At 41.3% G+C, this 23860-nt stretch overlaps 1 protein-coding gene across 6 annotated transcripts in view; it reads right to left on the bottom strand.

The window, feature by feature from the left end:
* FCHO2 (FCH and mu domain containing endocytic adaptor 2) overlaps positions 1-22890 on the bottom strand; it is a 106370-nt gene extending 83480 nt beyond the window's left edge. For 5 of the 6 annotated variants that reach the window (XM_084833504.1, XM_084833501.1, XM_084833503.1 and 2 more), the window contains exons 1-2: positions 22728-22890; positions 6908-6999 (exon numbers count right to left, since the gene is read on the bottom strand). In XM_084833504.1, the coding sequence (XP_084689630.1) occupies positions 6908-6999; positions 22728-22760 (125 nt within the window). In that variant the 5' untranslated portion in view covers positions 22761-22890. Of the gene's footprint in view, positions 1-6907; positions 7000-12137; positions 12197-22727 lie in introns of those variants that run through there. The other variant, XM_084833502.1, reaches the window with a different exon arrangement.
* Between the last annotated feature and the right edge of the window lie 970 nt (positions 22891-23860).

The following is a 23860-nucleotide window of genomic DNA, read 5'->3' on the forward strand; positions in this document are numbered from 1 at the left end:
ATTCCATTACATATTAAGGGGTCCATTATCTCAAGCTTAGCTGACTGAAAAAGGCTATTCTAGCTCTCTGTTTTCAGACAATGCCATCACAAAACTTGAGAGGTGATATTATAGGACTCCATTAGATCAGAGGCTATATCTCAGTATTGTGCCAGTAGAAAATAATTAATCTCACCATTTATAAATTTGTCTCATCTCTAAGAACTGCTCTAGAGGCCCTATTCCAAATTACACAACCTTCAGAGGTTAAGTGGGTAGTGACTGGGGAGAGGGTCTTTTCAGTGGTTGAAAGACAACAGTCATGAGGCGCCAATGTTACTCTTTTAGATGGCAGGCCAAGACTTTTAAAACATTCTCCAAGGCACTGTATGGTTTTGCTACTTCTGACCCGATTTTAAAATTATTGTTTTTAACTATTCTGCCGACTACGGCTGTTATTGCTAATGTTGATTTTACTTCTGTGGTGGTGAGTTAACCAATTTTTATTGAGAGCTGCTTTAGATTATTTTTATTTTAACCTTTTAAAATTAAAACTAAGTGTATTGTTCCATACAGCTAGGAGGCAGTTTACACCACTTATGTAACCCAGAGCTACAAGGTTAGACCCACATGATGCTTATCACAGTCACCATTAGCCTGAATAAATGCAAACCACCGACTAATACAGCAAGCACCATGCCTTCTGATCATAATATGTTTCTTCTATTAAGCTATAGCTAAGTTCTAAGCAAACTGAGACAAACTGTTCCACAGAGTTCCGGCTCTATACAACCTGATCCGATATATACCTAGCAGAAACATTCCTCTAGAAGGCAACTGATTTTAGATTTGTTGCATGATTGATTCTCTAATGTTAGATACCAATGTCAAGGCTGTTACAGTAACATTTCAATGCAGGTTTATTCCAAGCCTAATTTGTTTTTGAGAGATGACTATTTAAAGCATTTCAGGTACTAAGGTTTGAATGCAAACTTAAGATTTGTTTAGATACATGAGAAGTAAACCAATATGGCTTCAATATATCTTTGACCGTATTCAAGGAGAGAGAAGCTTGTGATTCAAATTACAGCATCCACCAAATTCTGTGTTAAACACAGACTAAAGAAAAACACACAACACAAGCTAGTATCTTCTGCCTAAAAAACAGCAGGTGCACAGACTGGGGGTAAATCTAGCACATGACCAAGGGGCTTGCAACAGAGCAGGTCTTCAGTAACCATGGAAAGGTCAGACTCTCTTAAGAAGTTACTAACTGGAATATTTTAAAGAAAATGAAGCAATGAACTAAATTATGAGACAGGGGAATCAAGGTATGAAAGATGCTCAACTAACGTATTTGAAATCTTCCATACTGTCTTATTTATTAAAATAATTTTATCCCACCTTCCATTAAAAATGTCCAAGGCAATTTCCAACATAAAGGTTCTGTAGCTCTCAGTATACTTCAAGCCTCCATTGTTTTAACTTCTGTCTACTTGCTATTAATAGGTTGATGCCTCTCTAAAGATATTCATTTCACATTTACCATCACTACACACACACACACCATTTCCCATAAAACTGACCTATACCTAATTCCATTTAATTTTCTAATCAAGTGATTTTCTAATCAACTGATCTATATCAGTTGAGTCCATTTCAATATGGTGCTCATTTCAATCTGGCTTCAGGTCTGCATTTAGCACTGAAACAGCCTCGGTTGCCTCAGTGAGTGAGCTGCCTCAATGTCAGAAGAGAGACAGGAGGAGGACATCCCTGCTGATTCTCTTGGACCTCTTGGCAGCTATTGATTCCATTGACCATAGTATCTTGTGGGATTGACTCTGTGGGCTGGGAACTGGGAACACGGTAAACCAGTGGTTCCATTCCTACCTGCAGGATTGTTTCCAGAAAGTGGCAGTGGGGGACTTCTTCACAACCTCCTGGCAGTTGAACTACGGTGTCCTGCAGGATTTTATGTTCTTTAAGTCTATATGAAGTCACTGGGAGACGTCATCAGGGGATTTGGGGCGAGGTGTTAGCAGTAGGCTGATGTCACTGAGCTCTATTTCTCAGTGTCATCTGAGTTAGGTGAAACTGCGCAGGTGCTGGATCACTGGTTAGATGAATGGGTTGGATGAGGGCCAATAAATGTAGATGGAATCCTGACAAGACAGAGGATCTGTAGGTGGGTGGTTGTCTCATCCACGAATTGGGTAGAGTACCTGTTTTGGATGGGGTTGCACTCCCTTGAAAGAGCAGAAGCATAGGCTGGGGGCACATCCAGGTGACTGCAGTGGCACCGAGTGCCTTCATCCAACACTGGCTTGCCCACAGACAAGGCTACTCTTGGGCAGAGATATCATAGCCACAGTAACCCAAGGTCTGGTAACCTCTTATTTATTTATTTATTTGCTTGCTTGCTTTGTCACCCACCCCCTTCTACCAAGTTAACAGCGCTCAAGAAGGACTCCATGGTCAATGGTATCGAAAGCCACCGAGAGGTCCCACAGAACCAACCAGGATACACTCCCCTTGTTCAGTTCCCAGTGTAGATCATCCACCAATGCAACCAAAGAAGTCTCAGTCCCATAACCAGACCTGAAGCCAGATTAAAATGGATCTAGAAAATTTGTCTCATCCAGAAATCCCTAGAGCCAAGAAGCCACCACATGCTCGAGCACCTTGCCCAATAGAATATTGGAGATCAGCCAGAAATTATCCAATACATTGTGGTTCAGGGAAGTGTTTGTTGTTTTTTTTTAACAAAGGTCTCACTACCACCTCTTTTAAGTCAAGATGGAATCACACCCTGCCATAAAGAGGCATTCACCACTATCCTTACCCTCTTCTTTGTATACATGGTGCTGCTGCCACTGAAAATGATCTGGATATTACAACTGGTGTAGAACACTGACAGGAACAGCTGACAGGGAGTATACGAAATTAATCCTAAAAGGCAACCAATGCAGCTCTCTCTTTCTGGGTGAAATTCAAGGTACTGGTGTTGACCTACAAAGCCCTAAAATGACTTGGGGCCCAGGAGGCTGAAGAAATGCTTCTCCCTGTACCAGCCTGCCCATATTCTTAGATCGGGGGAGACGGGACTCCACTTTGTCCCACTATATGGTGAAGTACATTGGGTGTGATATGAGTTGATGGTTTCTCTGTGGTGATGCCCTGACTTTGGAATGCCCTCCACCAAGAAGTTTGCCCGGCACCAATTCTTGTTCATATTTTGGTGCCATGTTAAGGCTCAGAAGCTATGAGTTGTTAGTTGCCACTTCAATCAGTCCTGCTGCTGATTATTTTACTGGTATTATTATGCATATATTTAGTGTATTTTATTACTGCTTTATTCTGATTTTAATGTTGTTTTAATGCTGCCCTGGGATTTTATGAAGGATAGGATATAATATATAATTCCTTTCAATTTTCTAATCAACTGAATCAAATTCATACTTTAAATGACAAATAGATTTTCCCAAATCTCATTTTTCTACGGGGCACATGAATTTAAAGTTAAATTTCTTCTAAGCTATTAATTAAAAACCACAGTTAGAAACAACATGAATACCATAAACTGAGCAACCTGAACCAATGAAGGAAGAGTGGTGAACTGCTATTAGCACAATCATCTTGTTTTGTAGTTATGCCCTAAAGTGTACGTACATCTGTTTACCTTACGTTATTTGCATTTCACTGATGTATATGAAGCTACTCAAGTATACAAATACAGAATTCAGTAACCTAAACAAAACTTTATTTACTTATCAGAGTGCGCCTACAGAACCTCTATTATTTCAGTTGCTGGATAAGTAATTTAGATTCTGGAACAAACCCTAGTCCACTTTCTAACCTACAATTAAGATTTATCCTTTCTTCGCAGGCTTTGTGAGATTAACTGATTAAAAATAAATATTGCAATAGGTCACTAACAATACTTACAACACAATCCTATGTACATCTACTCAGATATGAACTCAATGGGGCTTACTCACAGGAACATGGATAAAGGATTAAGAACATAAGAGCCATGCTGGATCAGACCAAGGGTGTATCTAGTGCAGCATTCTGTTCACACAGCATTCTGTTCACACAGTGGCCAACCAGCTGTGTAGGACGTGAGTGCAATAGCATCCTCACATTTGTATCTTCCAGCAACTGGTGTACATAGGCATACTGCCTCTGATACTGGAGGTAACAGATAGCCATCAGGACTAGTAGCCATTGATAGCCTCATCCTCCATGAATTTGTCTAATTTCCTTTTAAAGCCATACAAACTGGCCATCACTACATCTTGTGGTAGTGAATTCCATAGTGTAATTAAGCACTGTGTGAAGAAATACTTCCTCTTATCTGTCCTGACTCTCCCACCAATCAGCTTCATGGGATGACCCTGGGTTCCAATATTATGAAAGGGAGAAAAACGTCCACTTTCTTCACACCATGCATAATTTTCTACACCTCTATCATGTCTCTCCTTACTCACCTATTTTTCTAAGCTAAACAGTCCCAGACATTGTAACCTTTCCTCATAGGGGAGTTGCTCCAACCCTTTGAATATTTTAGTAGCCCTTTTCTATACTTTTTCTAACTCTACAATATCCTTTTTAAATGCAGTGACCAGAACTGAACACAGTATTCCAACTATGGTTGCACAATACATTTGTATAAGGGGAGTACAATATTGGTAGTTTTATTTTCAATTCCTTTCCTAATTATGCCTAACGTGGAATTTGCTTTTTTCACACTGGGTTAACGTTTTCATTGAGCTACCCACCACCACCCCAAGGTTTCTTGGTCAGCCAACCCTAGCTCAGAACCCATTAGTGTATATGTGGAGTTCGGATATATTGCCCCAATGTGCATCAATTATGCTTGCTTGCATTGAACTACATTTGCCATTTTGACTCCCATTCTGTCAGTATGGAGAGATCCTTTTGGAGCTCTTCACAATCCCTTTTTGTTTTAGCCACTCTAAGTAATTTGGTGTCATCAGCAAATTTGGCCATTTCATTGCTCACTCCTAATTCCAGATCATTTATGAACAAGCTGAAAAGCATTGGACCCAATACAGATTCTCTTGGGACCCCGCTGTTTACATCCCTCCACTGGGAAAATGTACTATTTATTCCTACTCTCCACTTTCTCTTCTTTTAAGTAGTTACTGATCAACTGCAGATTCAGACATTCAACTAAGAGTTTATTATACCTGGAAATAATAATCTTTAAAATAATTTCCTAAATCAAATGGGGTATTGTATTTATATTTTGTTTAAATATTTAAATATTTATTATACACTGCCCTTGAATCCACTGGAGGAAGGGCAGTTTAGAAGTATTTTTAAATCAATACATACATTGACTATCAGCACAGACGACCAGTTAATATAGCTAACTCTGACAACTCAAATCTGAATACAAACTATACATTATGATTGAAGAACGGCTTAACAAGAGGAAGGTAAGCTCTGGTTGACTTAAACTGCTCAATATGAAGTTGATGCTCCTTCCCTCTGGCAGAAAGGGGAGTGAGATGGGCGCTACAATCAAATATTAGCACTTTCCAATTCCTATATGATTGCCCTGTGTGATCTCATGATGTTCCCCACACTCATATGCTATCAACTACACTGCCATTCTTTCCTCTTCTACGTTGTTCCTGCTAGAACAATTCTATATTCTTCACACATTCAAAAAGTTAAAAAGAAGGTATGCAAGAAGAGTGGGTAGAAGCAGAGCCAAATTTGATTGGATCCAAAGCTTTCTTTCGTCCATCAGGCTCCCTCAGTCAAAGGAAGAGAATGTTTGGGTTCAACCCACTGACATGAATACTACAACTTTCATGATTTAAATGCGGAATTTGGTGAAGAATATCTAATTCCTTGGACCAAAATATAAACATGTATAATTCCATTAGGGAAAGTTGTGTTTGTGCACAGTATTGTGAGACAATACTTTCAGTGCTATCCAGCAGCATTAAAATAAAAGATTTGGACCCTGCCTTTTTGTAGGTGTTGACTAACAACAACAAATTTACATATTTACAAATCACTCCTGAGGACATGCTGTGATGGAAAGAATGCCTAATTCTCTGGTATTTGATTAAGCCTTACTAGTCTAGGCTTGCCTACAAAATCCTTGCAGTTGTCCTTCACAAATTCCTCTTCGTAACTATGGAAGCAGATAGCTTGACCTGGACCAGTACATTTATAAAGGTAAAGCATAGATAACTCATTTTAAATTCCCATCAACCATTTAAATATATGATGTGAAAACTCATTTCTATGCAAGTCTAAATGTTATGTGACCTAAAATAAATGTCATGTAACCATCTCCACATGGCTGTAACCTCCCCTGTTCTTGCTCCCTGCATTTTTGCTAGACAAGTTTTTTTGCTTGTCTGAAGACAGAGTTTCAGAGGGGGAGGGAATGAGGCTGGAAAGGCCCCTGAATAGTTCATATCCTGGTCTCTCTGGTCTCCTCCCCTCCCCCTGAAATGCCCCCTTTCCCCCTCTTCCCAACCTTGGAGAGACAGCAGGCACAGTTCTTTCTGTGCTGACTCCAGGGGGTGGGGTTAAAGCTCTGATTCCCAGCTCTGACATCTGCGCACTGTCTCTGACCTCAGAGCTGGGAATCTGAAATATCCTATGGCCCCTCAGACATTGTCTAAGGGCCACTGGATTGCTCCCTAAATCAGTGGGGCTTATTTCTTAGTAGACATGCATAGAATTGTGTTGTAAAGACTGTCAAACTACAATACAGTAATTCACTAATAAATCAATAGGCATCAAGTCTTTTTTTGACATATCTAGAGTAGCTTAAAATAATATAGCTGAAGGATTTAAGGAGGAGGGCTTAGGATATTATAACACTTTGTTCAAGCCCTCAAACATTTAAATAATGGGCTAACAAAGAACTTACCTTTCTCTTATAAAATCTGCTAGTTCCTTTGTAGAGACATGTCCATGTTTCATATTATGATAGAGGACATCAAAGCCATTGTTCCTCTCTCCCTAAGATTAAAAAAAAACATTACAGTAATATAAATATAAATGTGTAGCTCTCTGAGTGTGCTAGATGAGTATGTTAGTAATTTTTCTGTGCTTTCCTTCCCCCAGACTTAAAATGTAAACAATGAAAATTATGTTATTGAGTTGTAAATATTTTAAGATGTAAAAAGTACAACAAAAATAATTTTGAAGTAAATATCTGAATTTGTTTCACTATGACAATGTTTTATTTCATTACTTTATTAGGAAAATACTTTGTCTGAAATACCTTTGGCTATTGGAAAAATGTTTTGGAGATTTTATGTGGCATGTAAAATTAACATGGCATTCCTGCATTTGCTAAACATCAGTCAAACATCCCAGTTGATTTAGGTTGTTGGGAATTTTTTCCAGAAAAGTTTCTGATTCATATTGTTCTGGAAAACCTACATCACTAGTTACTAGCATGGGCTTTTCTGGAGTGCAGTATTTTGAATGGTTATGCATCCCATTGCTCTCACTTCTTAGGGTTAGATTCAGATTTAAGCTGGGTCAACTGCGCTGGAAGAAGTAGACTTTTCTACCCCCTCCTCTGGCAGCCCCTCCAGTCTCCTGAAACTGCTATACAGAGAGTCAGAAGACCCTGCTGAATGGGGTGAGCTGTAGTGTGGGCAGGAGGGGGGATCCCCCCAAAATTGGGCAGAGGTACCTTCAGCAAGTGCAGCCCCTCCTTTCACAAAAGGTTGATCCTGGATCCAGCCCCTAGTGTTCAGGCATGCAAACAAATTGTAGGGAAGTGTGCAGTCTATAAAACTTAGGGGTGGAATCCAGTGGGGCGCTTATGCGCTCACTGATCCTCTTGTGTCCCATCGATTCTGTTGCACAAGTGGTGGATCCTGCTGATTCCGTTAAGTGAGCGGGATGTACCATTTGTGTAACAGAGATGTAGCATTTCCCAGAAGAAGCCCTCAAATGAGTTGAAATGCCTGTTTCTCAATTGGGACAAGTTAGCAGGGCTCCCTTATGCAAGCTCCACCAATGTGTCCCATTCCATAAACAAGCATTTTTGCTTGTTTCCAGTTGCCCCGGAAGTGCTAAATCTTTGTTCTGCAAGTGGTGGGTGCCACTTGTGGATAGGAAGTGATAGGGCATAAAAGAATCAGCAGAGGTGTAAGCGCCCCATTGGATACTGCCCTTAAAGTCAAGGTCTCTTTCTGGATCCCAAGTTACCAATTATTCATCCATATCTTCTTGTTGTAGTTTATACTTGAAATATAAACATATAAAAATATAACATGTTATTTGTCACTGTAAATTTGTTTTTCTAATGTCTTGTCCTGTATTTTTCTGTTTTAGACAAGTGTAGCAGATTCTCTAATATTAATGTAAAAATTACAGTAGCGTCAAGTTTCTATTTTTACCAATGAAATAATTGAAGAAGGATATTACTTGCTTAGTTATGCTAGAAACAAAAGTTGCTACAGTGCCAAACCAGAGTTTAAAAATTCAAATATGTTGTTTGGGATACAAGGTGATGCCTTCTATCTTTTCTCCAGAGTTTTAATACATTTAGGATATTAACAAAGCAAGGAGTTCCTGTAATATGTTTCCTGTTATGTACTCATTGTGAAATGCTCTGGTCATTTGATAGTGCTTGCACAGCTACTTTCATTTCCATGTTAGCATTAGATTTAACTAAGTTGATTAAAAGAGAAAAGCCAAATGTTAATATAAACACTTGTAGCCCACCCTATTCCTACAGTGCTGTCATGGACATAAAGGATGGAAAATGGATCCTTGTCCATTAACGTTCACATTCTAAGAGTCTACGTGCACAAAGGGGATGGGGGTTAAGAGCATTGTATATGCTCATGCACTACGTATGATGCCCACAGGTCACGTAACATCCACATGAACAGTCTGTCTGCATAACACATGCAGGGAATACATCCTTACAGTAACTTCCACTGCATTGTATTTTTTCTGAATTTGTAGCATCCTAAAGTACTGAATCAGTACTAGAACTGGAGGAGAAATTTGTCTGGTTCTCATTTTAGTATGAACTGACCTAATTTTCACTTCCTGAATTAATACATAAACCAGAATACAATTATCCTTTGGCTTTGCAATTCTCTGATTTAAAAAAATGCACACAATTTTCATGCAGACATTTTACCAAAACATTCACAAAGTGATGCAGAAATGAGAGAAATACATTTGTACTTTAAAAAATTTGCAAGTTGTAGAAAGCAAGACAGATAGATTTGTCTATTCCTTATCAGTATCCAAGATTTTCTCTGGAGGGTGGGATAGGATGGAGAAAGCAAACAAAAAAGTCAAACTTAACTCTGCTCTTGATTCTCATTATGGACTGTGAGACAAATTAAACTGCTTCATTTTAATGTAGGGATATTAGAAAAGTTTTTTTAATGTTTTGTTTGGCTTATTCACTGTCCCCTGAAACAGCTGACAAAACGTCTTAGAGCCATCAATCACTACTGCCAGAAAGAAACTTTAACTAGAAACAAGGAAGACCCAACACCATGACCCAATTTTCACTCTTGATTTAATCAGCTGAATGGGAGAATAATGGCATACTTCCCATTAACTTCCGTAAAATTTTTCGATATGACTGTAACGAAACAGCCCTTTTCAGTTCTTTTAGATAGAGCCCTGAGCAACTGTGGGGAATGGATGAGTGTGAAAAATATTATGTGAGAGAAGTGTTCCTCAATGTTGAAAATTTGGTAACTGGTTCTAGGGTCTACTCAAGACTGGTATAGATTACATGGGGATAGGCGGGAGGACTGCCTTGAACTGCTAGTGGTGCTTATCACTCCTTCACCTTTCTAAATAAACCAAGCTTTAGTATTATGGGTGCAACATTACTTAATGAGCAAACAATGAGGATTTGTTTATTTGGATCTTTAAAATGCTTTTTTTTTTAAAGACAGGGCTACTAAATTACTCTTCTCTCACTGCTAATGGTTTAAGAAGCTTGCATTGAAAGGTGAGAGTTGAATCACAAAGATAGGGTTGAGAAAACACAAGGACAAGCAAATGAGGAAGGAAAGAAAAAGAAATCAAGAAGGGAATGAAGCCATGAGACCTCTTCCACTCACATAATGGCTGTTTCCATCTTAGCAGAGGAGTGTTGCATGAGAAAAGTGAACAGAAACCCAGAGATGTTGCTCTATTTCTGCAAGGGCTTGTGTGACCATTTGCAGCAGTGCTTTGGGGGCTATTTTGTCCTCTGGATTCTGTATCTTTAATCAGTTATATTTCAAATTCCTTATACATATACAAAGCAAGCCCCAAAGGCTGGAGCACAATCAGTTCCACATTGGAAAGTAAAGTCTGCTTTGCCCTTGGGAATTGAAAGTGGCTGGTTTTTCAAGCAGCTGCTGTAAACACTTTGCAATATGCAACTGAACGCACCACAGTCATTAGGACAGGGGTAGGCAACTTTGGGAGCTCCAGGGGGCATTTTCACCCCCTCAGACCACACTCTACAGGGTACTAGTGAAATTCAGTGGGCCACCAGTGGCAGCTGCAAAAAAAATAATTGCTGATTTGCCACCAAATTTTGGCAGCAAACTGCTACAGGGAACTACAAATTTAGCCATTGTAGTGTTCCATAGCACTTTGGCACTGAAAATCTACAGGGGCCACATGTTGCCCATCCCTGCAATAGGGTTTGCTTTCCAACCCTTTCCATATACCCACTATACAGACATTAACTGCAGGCCTAGTATGACACAACTCCAGATTCTTTGTTGCAGGAAGTTTTCCACTAGGGTTTTTGCAACAAGTTGTGAGCCAGCGCTAATGAGTGAACTCCTTCTCTTCATGCTTCTTTTGATACAACCACTATGTATGTTAATTCTGTGCTTTCTCTTGATCATACCTCTGTCATATGACTTTTCTTTAAAATAATCCTTTAGTACCAAATGGCATTTGCCTAAATCTATTAACAGACTTGAAATCATTATAATTGAACTCTCCTATTTTTACTCTAATCTCAAGGTCAAAACTTAGTAGAGATACTTTGAGCTTGATCTTTTCCCCGTTACCAAGAAAGGAATCTTATAAACTAAGCATAGTTCAAGGCGTTTACGGCTCATGTATAATATTCCCACATTGCCTCAATAAAGCTGCATGATGAATCTATTTTAAATTCACTATGAAGGGTGATATTTAAAGAACTTATCAGTGAAGTGTTGAGTTTTATTTCAAATTTGTTCTCATAACTCATAGCAAGGACACTTGGACCCTTATAAAGTACACTCTATAAAGTCCCCCTTTATGGAAATGTTACTATAAGTTAATACACATGTAAGAGTGTCCTGTAGTAGATTTATGAATGCACCCAGCTATTTAGATTGCATCTACATTTTCTGCACAGCCACCACCATTTATTTTTATGGGTAAAGGAACTGAAGCGGGGAAACAAAAACTTGCCAAAAGACCACACAATGGCTCTATGACAAAGATGGAACTTCTTCATCAGATCAAAGTCTTGATCTAGCAGTGAATGTTTCTTATGCAAAATGATTCCTTTGCCATATTTTGTAATTACTTCATTAGATATAATTCTCATATGATATCTAATGCCAATATAACACTGCCCTTATACAAATCTATGGTGCAACTACACAAAATACTGTGTACGGTCCTGGTTACCATACCTCAAAAAAGGCTAGAGTTGGAAAAATGTAGAAAAGAGCAAACAAAATTATTAAGGGGCTAGAGCAACTGCCTTATGATGACAGGTTACAACATCTGGGGCTGTTTAGCCTAGAAAGAAGTCGAGTAAGGGAGCAATCCTATGGAAATAGGCAGCCGCCTCCAAACTCGGAGGCAATGCCTATCTAATGCAAGGCGGGCAGAGCACGGAGGGGATCTTCTCCTCCGCGCTCCAGCCACCCTGCATTAGCAGCTTGACAGCCAATTTCAGCTGTCCAGCCACAGTGCTTCGGGGGGGGGGGGGGGGCCTGACAGATGATGCCTAAGAAGAGTCGTACTGGGCCTTCCAAGGTCCCCACTTCCGGAAATGCTCCCTTTCCTCCTGCTCCATGCTGCTCTTATGAGCACGGAGCCTGGGATGATACGCACAGCCTACAAGGCAGCAGGGGAGGGGAGGTGGATTTTTGGGTACCGACCTCAGAGCACAGGTTCCAAGATCAGTTCCCGAAAGCCAAATACTCCTATGACCGTCCAGCCTCTGTCTAGCGGCCATGGGATTGCGCCTTAAGGGGAGATATGATAGAGATGTACATAATTATGCATGCTACAGAGAAAGTAGACAGGGAGATCTTTTTCTTCTCTCATAATGCTAGATCCTAGGGTCATCCCATGAAGTAATGGTTACTTCTGAGTAAACATGTTTATGTTCAACTTGTAAAACCTTGAGCATTTCTTTAGAAATGCAGACAATCTTGCAAAGCAGTATTATACTTAAACTGCTAGTCTGAAGTAGGAACTCCATACTTACTCTGGTAAATGGATTTGTCTGATCAGTTCGACTACTTCTGAATATGAGAAAAAGTTCTGAGATATTTATACAGCAAATAAAGTTAAGATGGCATTAAAAATGTTTGCTAAATATAAAGTAAACATGCTAAATGAGATTTCAAATTTAGGGTTTTGCAAATTGCCCAGTCCCAAATTTTCTAAGAAAACCCATCACTGTTTCTAGACTTGAAATCATAGAATAAGACAATCCTAGAGTAACTCATCTCATTGTCTGGAGATGGAACTTCTGGATTCACAGTGAATGCCAAAGACAGGGACTCCTGCCTTTCCTGTTAGATTTTGTTGTGTGTGGGGGGGGAAGAGCTAAATTCCTCAGCTTCACCATTGGATTCTATCAGTAGTTCTTACTTTCCATCCTGGGAGTGGGAAAAAAGAGTAAAAGAAACAAGAAGTTTGTCAGGCTGTGGGAGTCTATCAGTTTAGCATATGGCTGAAAGCATTTGAGACACAGAATGTTAGGGTGTCAGCTGAGACAGAGAAAAAAGGAAAATGGAGGGCAGGGGGAGATGGGAAGTCACTAATAGTTTACAGTGAGTATCCTGAGGGGAAAGAATAGGGTCGGAGTTATGACTGGTTAAGAATTCCACTTTTGTGCTATATGGGGATGTTTCAGGGGGAAGGGAAGGAAACGAACACATTTTCCCTTTCCTACTTTCTAAAGTCACCATCTCTTTATATAGCAATATAATCCTCAGGCTCAAGATTGGAAGACAGGCCCAAGCGTGAACCCTATATAGCATAGCAAGGGGCAGAGAAAACAAGGTGTCCTTTTTCCATTCCTTTCCCCTGCAAAGCCTCCAAATGACAAGGCTTCTCTTCCAGGCTGGCTGGAACCCAGAATGGGAACATTCCCCTCCCATTGTGGAGATACAAATGGAACCCACAACACAATGTTGCAGTGTTTTATCTATAATTCTGAATAAACAAGGTATCCACCACTTCCCAACATCCCATGACTCACTACTGACCATGAAACAGAACCCAGGACCTATACAGACAGACGTAGACTAATCCGCACCCCAACTGTTTCTCTGAAGGTGCCCCTTTAGTTTCTCTGACATAAGTGACTGACTGGTATTCTCTCTTATGGGGAAAAGAGAAGTGCTGCACTTGGGCACAATGTTGCTTCAAGGGTAAAAACGGCTCACCATCCCACAGTGGGTGAGCCAGCCTCAACCAAGAAACACACCATGACGGAGGCAAAATGTTTCCTCTTTCCTGTGAAAAAAGAGCTTCAGGGTTGTGGGAGAGAGGTCGGTGCCAATACATATTCAATGTTTCACCACCCAGGAATCTGGCAAAAAAGAGGAAGGAATGGAGCTCCTGGCTTAAGAGACTGGAAGAATTCCTTACTATCTTCTCTGGTACTATGATGTCTGCACTTGGGGGAGGACAGGTTCATTTTGAAAATAATGGCTGGGCAATACCATACTCCTCCCACGGCAATTGCCTTGCCATCCTTACCATCAAACTTCACAAGCCTATGTTAGTTCCTAAGAGTTGTGTATAACTGTGTCTTTCTGCCAGCAGTGGCAGATTGAATTCTCCCTCCAAATAAGTTCCCCCCCATACGTTCCAAAGGATTGGAGGACTCTCCAGAACAGATTGGGGGGGGGCATGTAGGGGTGAGGAGGGAAATAGAAATGACTGTTGTGCAAGCAGACATCTGCTCACATAACGTTCAATTTGCCCCTAAATATTTATGCCCCAGCCAGATAACTGAGGCAGTAGTGTTACTGTAAACAATAATTATTGTCTGATTATATTGTAAACCCCTCCCCCATCAAGTACAAATCGACATAGTCTTTGAAAACATGAAACATCAGAAGTGGATCATGCACACTAATCTTCAGGAATGTTATAACTTAAAGCAATGACACATATTACATTAATATAGGGCTAGCAGAATAGTTACCAAGCTATGTTGCCTGTCTACTAAGGATGAATTCACAGGCAAAACTTCGCTGGCTTTAGATACTACTTAACATAAGCCATATTATGTCTAGTTACTTACAGTACTAAGTCTGTAGTTTCTCTCCACTAAATACAAACATAGATCAACTTACCAAGGATGTGGATAGGACTTGAATTCTCACAAACATCACAAACTAACACTATAGAAGAGCCATGAGATTTTACATGGTAGTCAGTCATACTAAGCCACATTCTTCACAACATGCATACAAAATTCCACAAAGCAGATAGGTGAACAAAAATTTTGAATCCTTTATAACATTCTGTCACAAAAAAGATTCCCATTTTTTAAAAAAATAATACATCTCTAAAACAAACAAACAAAATGAGTATTGCACAACTGGTTTTCTGAAAATTGGCATGCAAATGAGGTGCCAATTTGAAAGCAATGTTGCATAAACATACAAATGACACTTGAGATAGCAATTTTACACATCTTCATAATCAACAGATAAGTATATAATTTAGTCTGCAGTATGTAAGTATCTGTTTAGCAAAATGTTATTAGTTAATACAGGATGGTGATACCCAACTGACTTCAGTGACAACCTTGAATAATTTTTTTCAAAATCCTCTTTAAGTTTCTATCCTTATAACTATGTAAATTTAAAACTATTTTTAAAAGCCTACACTTTCCTGCCTGTGGCATTTATGCATTGCCACCTAAGGGCAGTCAGGCCAACCCCTTTGCCCTGAGTGTCAAAGTACAGCATCCGTGCCAAAGAAGCACAGGATTAAAAAAACCTACAAACCTTCTTCCATGAGCCCAAGAAGACTTTAGACATAATGGGCTATTTCCAATGTTGGGATGAGTGCTGGTTTATCTTGCCTATGCCACAGTATTCCTCTTTAAGTACAATATGCCACAGAATGGCATATCCCATGACAATGTCAACATAATACATAATTTAAAACCATCGCCTCACATCCTACTTTTCCATGAATTCCATCCTGATCACCTTCCTCTGGATAAACTTTTATAAATGCCCACCTTAAAATGTGGCACCAAGTAGTGAACATAGTACTCCAGAAGTGGCCTGATCAGCACAGAACAGAGTGGAATTATTACTGCTCATGATTTGGACACTATATTTCTGTTAATACACCCTAAGATTACATAAGCACTTTTAGCAGCTGCATTGCATGGCTGACTCATGTGCAGCTTATGATCACCTAAGACATCTAGATCCTTTTCTCACGTACTGCTGCAAAGTTTGATTTTTTGATTTTAAAGTACCTAAATGCAAGACTTTACATTTATTTCTGTTGAATTTCATCTTGCTGGTTTCAACCCAGCCTTCCAGCTCTCAAGATAGTTTTGAATCTTGATTCTATTTTCTATGGTGTTAGACAGACCTCCCACCTTTGCCAACATCCTCAAACTGTATAAGCCTCCCATCTATGCAGTTATCCAAGTCATTTACAAAAATGTTGAACAGCACAGGGCCTAGGACAGAACCCTGTGGCACTCCACTCAAGACCTTCCTCCAGGTTGATATACATTTCAATACAGTTGTTTAACCAGCTGTGGATCCACCTAACAGTAGTACCATCCAGCCCACATTTTATCATCTTGTCAACAAAATGATAAAAACACGGGGGAGTTTGTCAAATGCTTTGCTGACCTCAAGATATACTATGTCCATGGCATTCCCATAATCTCTCAAACTAGAAGTTAATACCTTTTTCTGTGCCATAATGGTGATTACTTCCAAGTTTGAAAGAGCATGGGGAAGAGAATGAATGCATATCTAGAATTATGCATGCGATGGAGTGGTTCACACACAGAGATGTTCATTCCCTGATGACTGCAACATCAAATGATGATTCAAATCTATGAATATGAACCAAAACACTCATGATGTATCTTTTCTTGCACTGCATATTCCATATTGTAGGTGGGGGAAATCATGTGTTTGAATGCTCCTCCATATTAAAAAAAATTATCCCTGTGTATACAAAACTAAAACTAAGGAAATCAACCCTGAGTGCTCATTGGAAGGACAGATAATGAAGCTGAAGCTCCAATATTTTGGCCACCTAATGCGAAGAGAAAACTCTCTGGAAAAGACCCTGGTGCTGGGAAAGACTGAAGGCAAAAGGAGAAGGGGACGGCAGAGGATGAGATGGCTAGATAGCATCACGGATGCAATGAATATGAACTTGAGCACGCTCCGGGAAAGAGCGCAGGACAGGAAGGCCTGGCGTGCTATGGTCCATGGGGTCACGAAGAGTCGGACACGACTGAACAACAACAACAACACAAAACTAGCATGCTAGGAAAAATGCTTTATATGGGGAAGCATTCAAACACACAACCCCCTACTTAAAGTTTCAAATGGTACAGCCCAACAATATTCATCATATAAGGCATTACAGGTAAAATACTCAAGGCAGAACTTTAATATTCCCTTACCAGTTTCGTGGGTTTTCTGGAAACTGGAAAACTTTCTAAATCTATTTGGGATCTGATTTAACATGTTTGACATATTTGGTAAACAAACCTAAAAAGTATGCAGTGTTCATCTTATGTGGCATGCAAATATTTCATAAGTATCTCTAATAGCGAAAGGAAGACTGAACTGAAATATTTGGTTAGAGTGAGTGTGTGTGTGTGTGTGTGTGTATGTAGACAATGAAGCACACCTGTGGTTTCATGCAATCGCAGGTTTAGTTTTGTTTTAACTATCACTAGAGTAAGAATTTTAATGTTGGGTTTGATATGACTTGCAGCCAATAAAGTTATAGATCCAAGTTGATTTTTGGTTCGGATTATGCACACTTTGGATTTTAACACACCTTCATAAATGTGTTTTCCAGACAATTTTGAATTGGAAAAATTTTATTTGCAAATTAGGTTAATTTGCATCAGAAATTTTTCAGTTTGGATTGCCTTGAAGACTGATCCAATTTAGAATGTTTATTTTACTTGCATTTAGTAAACAATGAAGTATCCCATATTAACTTTTTGTCTCAATACACCCCAAGTATTTGACCTGAAATATCTGAAGGGAAAAATTAAAGCACACTTAATGTGACTGAAATGTTATATAATATGCAGACATTTTATTAGAATACTAATAAAGGCGCAATCCTATGGCCACCAGTCAGTGGCTAGATGGCCATAGGATAGGTTGGTTCCCAGAGAACCAACCCCCACCCCCTCCTGCACCGCCTCGTAGGCAGCATGGATAGGCCCTGAGGTCCGCACTCATAAGAGCAGCACGGAGCAGTGAAAATGGGGCATTCCTGGGGGCAGGGAAGTTGGAAATGCTGGCCAAAATGTCATTTGGCTGCCGCTTCCCGCGCCCCGAGGTCCTGTGGCTAGACAGCCGAAATGGACTGTTTAGCCACGAAAGCAGGGAGAGGGGGAGTGAGGAGAAGATCCGCTCCTCACCACCCCTCCCACCCTGCACCGGACAGGCAATCGCCCCCAGGGTCAGAGGCGACCGTCAATCCACACAGGATTGCTCCCTAAAAGTTTAAAAAACATAGTATGCACTTCCCTTACATTGTTCAAATTTAAGGGGAAAAGGTACTAAAATGGTTGACACACTAATAAATTTTAGCAACCCAAAGAAGTGCATGAGCGGCTGACAACCACTCATCTATTTCAACAGAGCTCGGCTCTCTTCCACTGAGGTTGTTGAGGCACCTTCTGTTTCACTGTTACTACATATTAGTTCCATTTCATACTAAGACATATATGTGTTTCAATGACATAAATGTATTCTTTCATATATTTGCTAGGAATAATAACCTGAAAAACATTAATTAAAACTTTGAAACTGCCAAGCTTACCAAATATTGTATTTGCAACTGCCATCCATTCATTGTTACTAATGAACGTATTAAATTGAATATTTTCCACAGAACAATTAAGATATTATGGAATATTTTGTGGAAGGTTTTCTGACCCACATCACTGTATATATCCCCCCAACCGCCTACAAAAACTGACAGAGAGTGAGCGAACGAAATGTAATGGACTGGATCCAAACTTCAATTTCCAGGAATTTCCAGGAATTTCAATCCACAGAAAGCTTTTGATCCAGAAGAATCCCATGGGTGAAAAGGGGGAGGTAACTTTTGTCATTTCCTCTGCGACACTCAGTGCCACTTCCCACACTATTTCAAAGGGTCCCCCAACCTCCAGAGTAGATTTTTGGAGTGGGCAAAGGGCTGAAGGGGGAAGAGGGAACTGGCAAACAACACCTCCTCACGTTTTGCCAGCAAGAGTGAAGTCTGGATCGGACCACAAAGATATATACTTCCTGAGAATAGCAAAAAGTTACTTACAACCTTGAAACGGAGCAACAGACTAGTATTATATCCACTTCTTATGTTATTAATGGATTTTTAAGAATGAACAAGCAGAACCTGCAACACAATCTTACAGTGTATCCCAACCCCCAAAAGGAGTGTCCTGTTCATGGCTCAAAACAGCCTGGAATACGAGCCTTGTAGTACTGTTGAGGCTTTGGTTGAGATAAATTTCAGGAGTTTCCTCCCCACATTCTTCCATTACTGTTCTACATAATACCAGATGGATGGCAGCAGCAAGCTATTTTACTGCTTATGTAGGAAGGGAATGTAGTTCTGGAGATGGGAAAGGATCTCTTCAGCCCTAATCTTCTCTTCCAGTATACTTACTATAAGCTATCAGGGGCTGAGCAGGTCAACTCCCTCCTTTGCCCGCCATATCTTCTCTTTTTTCTTTTCTTCTTTTCAACGGGCACATGAGCATTCTGTGTCTTAAAACTGTTCTCAGACATAGATGTGACTGACAGATTAACAGATGACCTGACCTCTTCCCCACATCCCCACAGGCTCAACTGTCACCTGCATTCTGTAAGTTCACAGGTTCCTGTCAAATTTTTTGAGTGGTTATTAACAATTAATTAATTTTCATTATCCAATCCAAAACAAACAGTAAACTGTTCCCTCCCCGTGCCTGCATTTCTTCCTCATTGTGTTTTCCCCTCCCTTCTTCATTTCTCCTGTATTTAAAGTGTGAAGGTTTCATGTCTATAAGTAAAGTAAGTAAAGAAAAATGGGATAAATTAGGGGTTTTAATGTCATTTTTTAAATTCACAAACCTATGTATGCTGGTATACCTAGGGTGGCCCCCAAGTAATCAAAAACCACTACGTTGTTTCTGGGTAGCTCCATTTCACTTCAAAATTGATAAGCACTTAACCACTTGCATTTGCTATTAGAGTGAATGATGCATTTTAAAAATGGAGATATTTTCCATGGAAAAAGCCAGAGTGATACAGTGGTCAGAGTGTTGGCCTGGGGCTCAGGAGATCTGGGTTGTAATCCCCACTTGGCCTTGAAGATCACTGGGTGACTTTGGGCCAATCACTGACTCTCAATCTAACCTACCTCACAGGATCGTTGTGAGGATAAAATGGAGAGGAGGAGGCAGACTATGTAACCTGCCTTGGATTCCTTTCAAGAGGAAAAAGGGTGGGATAGAAATGTAATCATAAATAATAAAATAAACATGCATTTTCAGTTACAGAAAAATCTTTACTCCATATCACTGCCACAGAAGGTTTTTTTTATTGGAATCAGTTCACGCATTTGGTTGTATGTCATTTTCATGATGTACCTTTCATATGTAAATTGGCCCTTAAGTCACACCAAAAACTAAAAATGTGAGTCTGTCAAGCTTAACAGCATGTACTACCCCTGAAATTAACTTCAGTGAAACCTGACTTAGGGACGTCCTTCTCCCAACTATTACGGTATTAGCATTATCCCTTACTGATATTAAGCAGAGATATAGGTATTTATATAAGTATCCTTCTACAGAAGTGACTGACAACTGTCACATAGTTCCATACCGCTTTCCCTAACCCCCAAAGCTAAACAAAAGAAAATAAATAGAAAAATGCAGAAACAAAACTTATTTTCATCACATACAAAGAAACACAGCCAATGGATATGGATAAATAGGATGTTTCCATTTCAAATTTTACAAGACCTAGATCCTAGGAGTAGTGAACCACCACTTGACTATAGAAGTATTTGTAGAATTACCACACAAACTGTCACACTAACATTTAATAAAGCTATTTTCTCTTTTAAAAGGTGTCTTTCCAAATACATCCAGTGCTTCAAAAAAGCCACATGTTGACTTTTGGGTTGATGTTGACAGCAGCACCACTGATCACAGTTCTTGCACCCAGAACATCTGAAGATCACTAAGGCTGCATTCCTATACACACTTACTATGGAGTAAATCCCAGTGCATTCAGTGACTTCTGAGTAAATGACTGTAGTGTAAAATTCAGAATGTCTACAAGTCATCACTATGCAAGAAAGATGATTTAGGGCACTATCCTATGGCCACCAGCCAGCGGCTAGATGGCCATAGGACTATTTGGTTTCAGGAACTGACCTCGGAGCCAGTGCTTCCCAGAATACCACCTCTCCGCCCCCACCCCTGCCTCTTCGTAAGAGCGGCGGTTCATCCCTGGCTTGGTGCTTGTAAAAGCAGCACAGAGCAGGGGAAAAGGGCATGTTCCTGGGGGCGGGGATGGCGGAAGCGTCAGTATGACGCTTTCCATGTGCCAACCTCCCGCTCCAACCCGCTTTGGCTAGACAGCTGATATTGGCCATCTAGCTGCTAATGCAGGGCGGGCAGAGTGCGGAGGAGACGATCCCCTCTGTACTTCACCTGCTCTGCATTGAATAGTCAGTCACCTTCGAGTTCAGAGGTGACTGACTATCCCCATTGGATTGTGCCCTCCGGGAGTCTACACAACATGACTGTTTACATGTAGAACTTAGGGATAAGAAAAGCTTAAAAGCTGCTTGACTTCCACTTCTTGCCTTTCAACCCTATACATGTCTATTCAGAAGTAAGTCCCATTAGGTTCAATGGAGCTTATCCCCAGACTGCAGTCTCAATTAATTCTGTACTAGTTCACAAAATTTCAGAACAGTTGTTTTTGGACCTCTGAGTTTTCAAAGAAAAGCAAATCCAGTTTAGACAAATCAAACTTGCATGGGAATTCTTAGAAACCCAATATGGAACACATACTGGGTTTCTGATTGCAGTTTTCTGATTGCAGTTAATTCTAAGCCAGATTTCATGGTTCTGTCTGCAGCCTGTTCAAGCTATTTGAACCTAAGGTACGCTATGCTGAGAAAGAACTATCTTGTTTTTCGCCTGAATTTTGAAGTGGGATAGATGGAGAAGAGAGCAAAGTGTATGTCCTTGTATGAATTTCACTCCTGGACAGCACATATGTACAATGCAGGGTTGTTTTTTAAGTTCCTGATTTTGCACCACAATGACTGGCCACCTTGGTTTTATTTACTATTAAAACACCACAATGCTTTCTAGACTGTAATTCAAGACCATAATAACTCTAATATAAGTTTGTGTACACTTAAAGCAGTGTTCAGACTGCGACTTGAGATTATTACAAGAAATTACTTCATTTTGTTGCTTTGTTTATAAATGCATAAGAAACCTGGTAAATTAAAAATAAAGAGAGCTTGTTTAAAGATCTAAAAGCGCCACAGCGGAGTGGTTTGGGATTCCAGAAGGCGCTAAAGAAAACATCAGCGGCATTTAGCAAGAGAGACAAGAGGGAGGGAGGATCTTGAGTAAACTTCCACTGAGCGAAGCTCTCGTTTCTAGGGTTTTGACACCGAGAGTACAGGAGAGGGAAAGTAAACAATCCCATCCAACCTTCCGCCGTCCTTCCGCCGCCGTGTGAGGCGCCCCCTCAGGACAGGTCGCCTCTGAAGCCCCCCAAAGCCGCCCTTCTGCGGACGAAGTGGCGCTTCCGAGGACGCCGCCGGAGCAGGTGCTCTGGTCCCTCCTCACCCAGAACAGGGGCAGGAGCCACATAAGGATACTGGCCTAGGAAGGAGCACCGTCCCCGCGGCTGCCCAACCCCCCGGGACGGACGGACAGACGCCCGCCTCGCTCGCCCAAAGCAACAGGCACTGGCCCCAGGGCGGCCGCCTCAGCTCTGGTCGCTCGCTGCCCGCGGCGAAGGAAAGAAGCCCGAAGCCCAACCGCCACAACGGCAGGCCCGAGCCCTGCCCCGAAGCTGGCGCAGGAGTGCGAAGGGACGCCGCCGGCTCCAGCTCGTCCTCCTGTCCCGTCTCCCCTCGTCCCCTCTCATTCCCTTCCCTTCTATTGTGCGTGACACAAGCCAGCCCTGCGGGGGGGGAGAAGGGAGGGGCGGGGGCTCCGAACAAAAACGGCTCCCTACCCAGAAGCTCTCCACGAAGTACGCCATGACCATCCCGCCGCCTCGGCCCGGCTCCGTCCGCCACCGGGGGCCTCTGAAAGAGGAAACAGCCTCCGAACGCCGCCCTTCCCCTCACGGCACAACTCCTAGTCCTCTCCTGCCCAGCTCTCTCCAGAGCCGACTCAGGAGGCCGCCAAGGCGCATGCGCCGGCTTGCCGGCCAAGGCGCAGGCACCAACGCTCGACACAGCAACGCGTCCGCCCGCTTCTCTTCTATGGAAGAGAGCGAGCAGGAACGGCACGGCGCATGTGCGACCTTCTGGGGACTGTGGGCGAGAAAGGCCCGGCTCCGGGACTGCGACAGGCGCTTCGCAGGATGTGGGCAGAGCTATGCAGGCCAGGGGGTAGAAGCAGCCCCTGTTATATCGTTTCGCAGCCTTCCCCAGCCTGGTGCCCTTCAGATACGTTGGACTGCAACTCCCATGATTCCCTGCCATGCTGGCTAAGAATGATAGGCTTCCAGTCAAACCCATCTGGAGGGCTCCAGGGTGGGGAAGGCGCTTGTATTATTTGTGTAAGGCGCCTTGAGTGACCTTCTTGATGGAAAGGCCAGGTAGAAATCAACCAAAGCAAGTCATTAGCCTGGCTCACACACAACAACCTTGAGTGTCACTGAACTGTAGGTTGTTCATCATGGGTGGTTGTTACTTGAGAACTCTGTGATTAACCCATAGTTAAACACAGCACAAACAGCCCAGAGTTCACAAACCATGGCTTCTTTTCCTGGGTTGTGGTTAACCCATAGTTAAAACAGTGCAGGGTTCGCACATAATGACAACCTATGATTCAGCAACAACCCAGATTCTACGAACCATGCCATCTGGGAATAAGGCAGGCTGGTCAGTTGTAAGCAGGCCACAGCCATCAGTGGCTTTTTCAAACAGGTGCCAACAAGCAGATGCATGAAAGGGTCAAACAAGAAAATAAGAATGGAGGCAGGTGATCCAATGGTCAAACAGATTACATTGACTGTTTGAAAGCCTATTGCAGAGGTAGGTAAGCTGGTGCCCTCCAGATGTTTTGGACTACAACTTCCAATGGCAGTCGTCGAACTGGTAGTTTATTTTTAATGCGTTTCATTTGTTTTTATCTTAT

This window comes from Heloderma suspectum, chromosome 2 (genome assembly GCF_057233095.1).
Source record: "Heloderma suspectum isolate Gila_16-S chromosome 2, 16-S_ref, whole genome shotgun sequence".
Lineage (NCBI taxonomy): Eukaryota > Metazoa > Chordata > Lepidosauria > Squamata > Helodermatidae > Heloderma > Heloderma suspectum.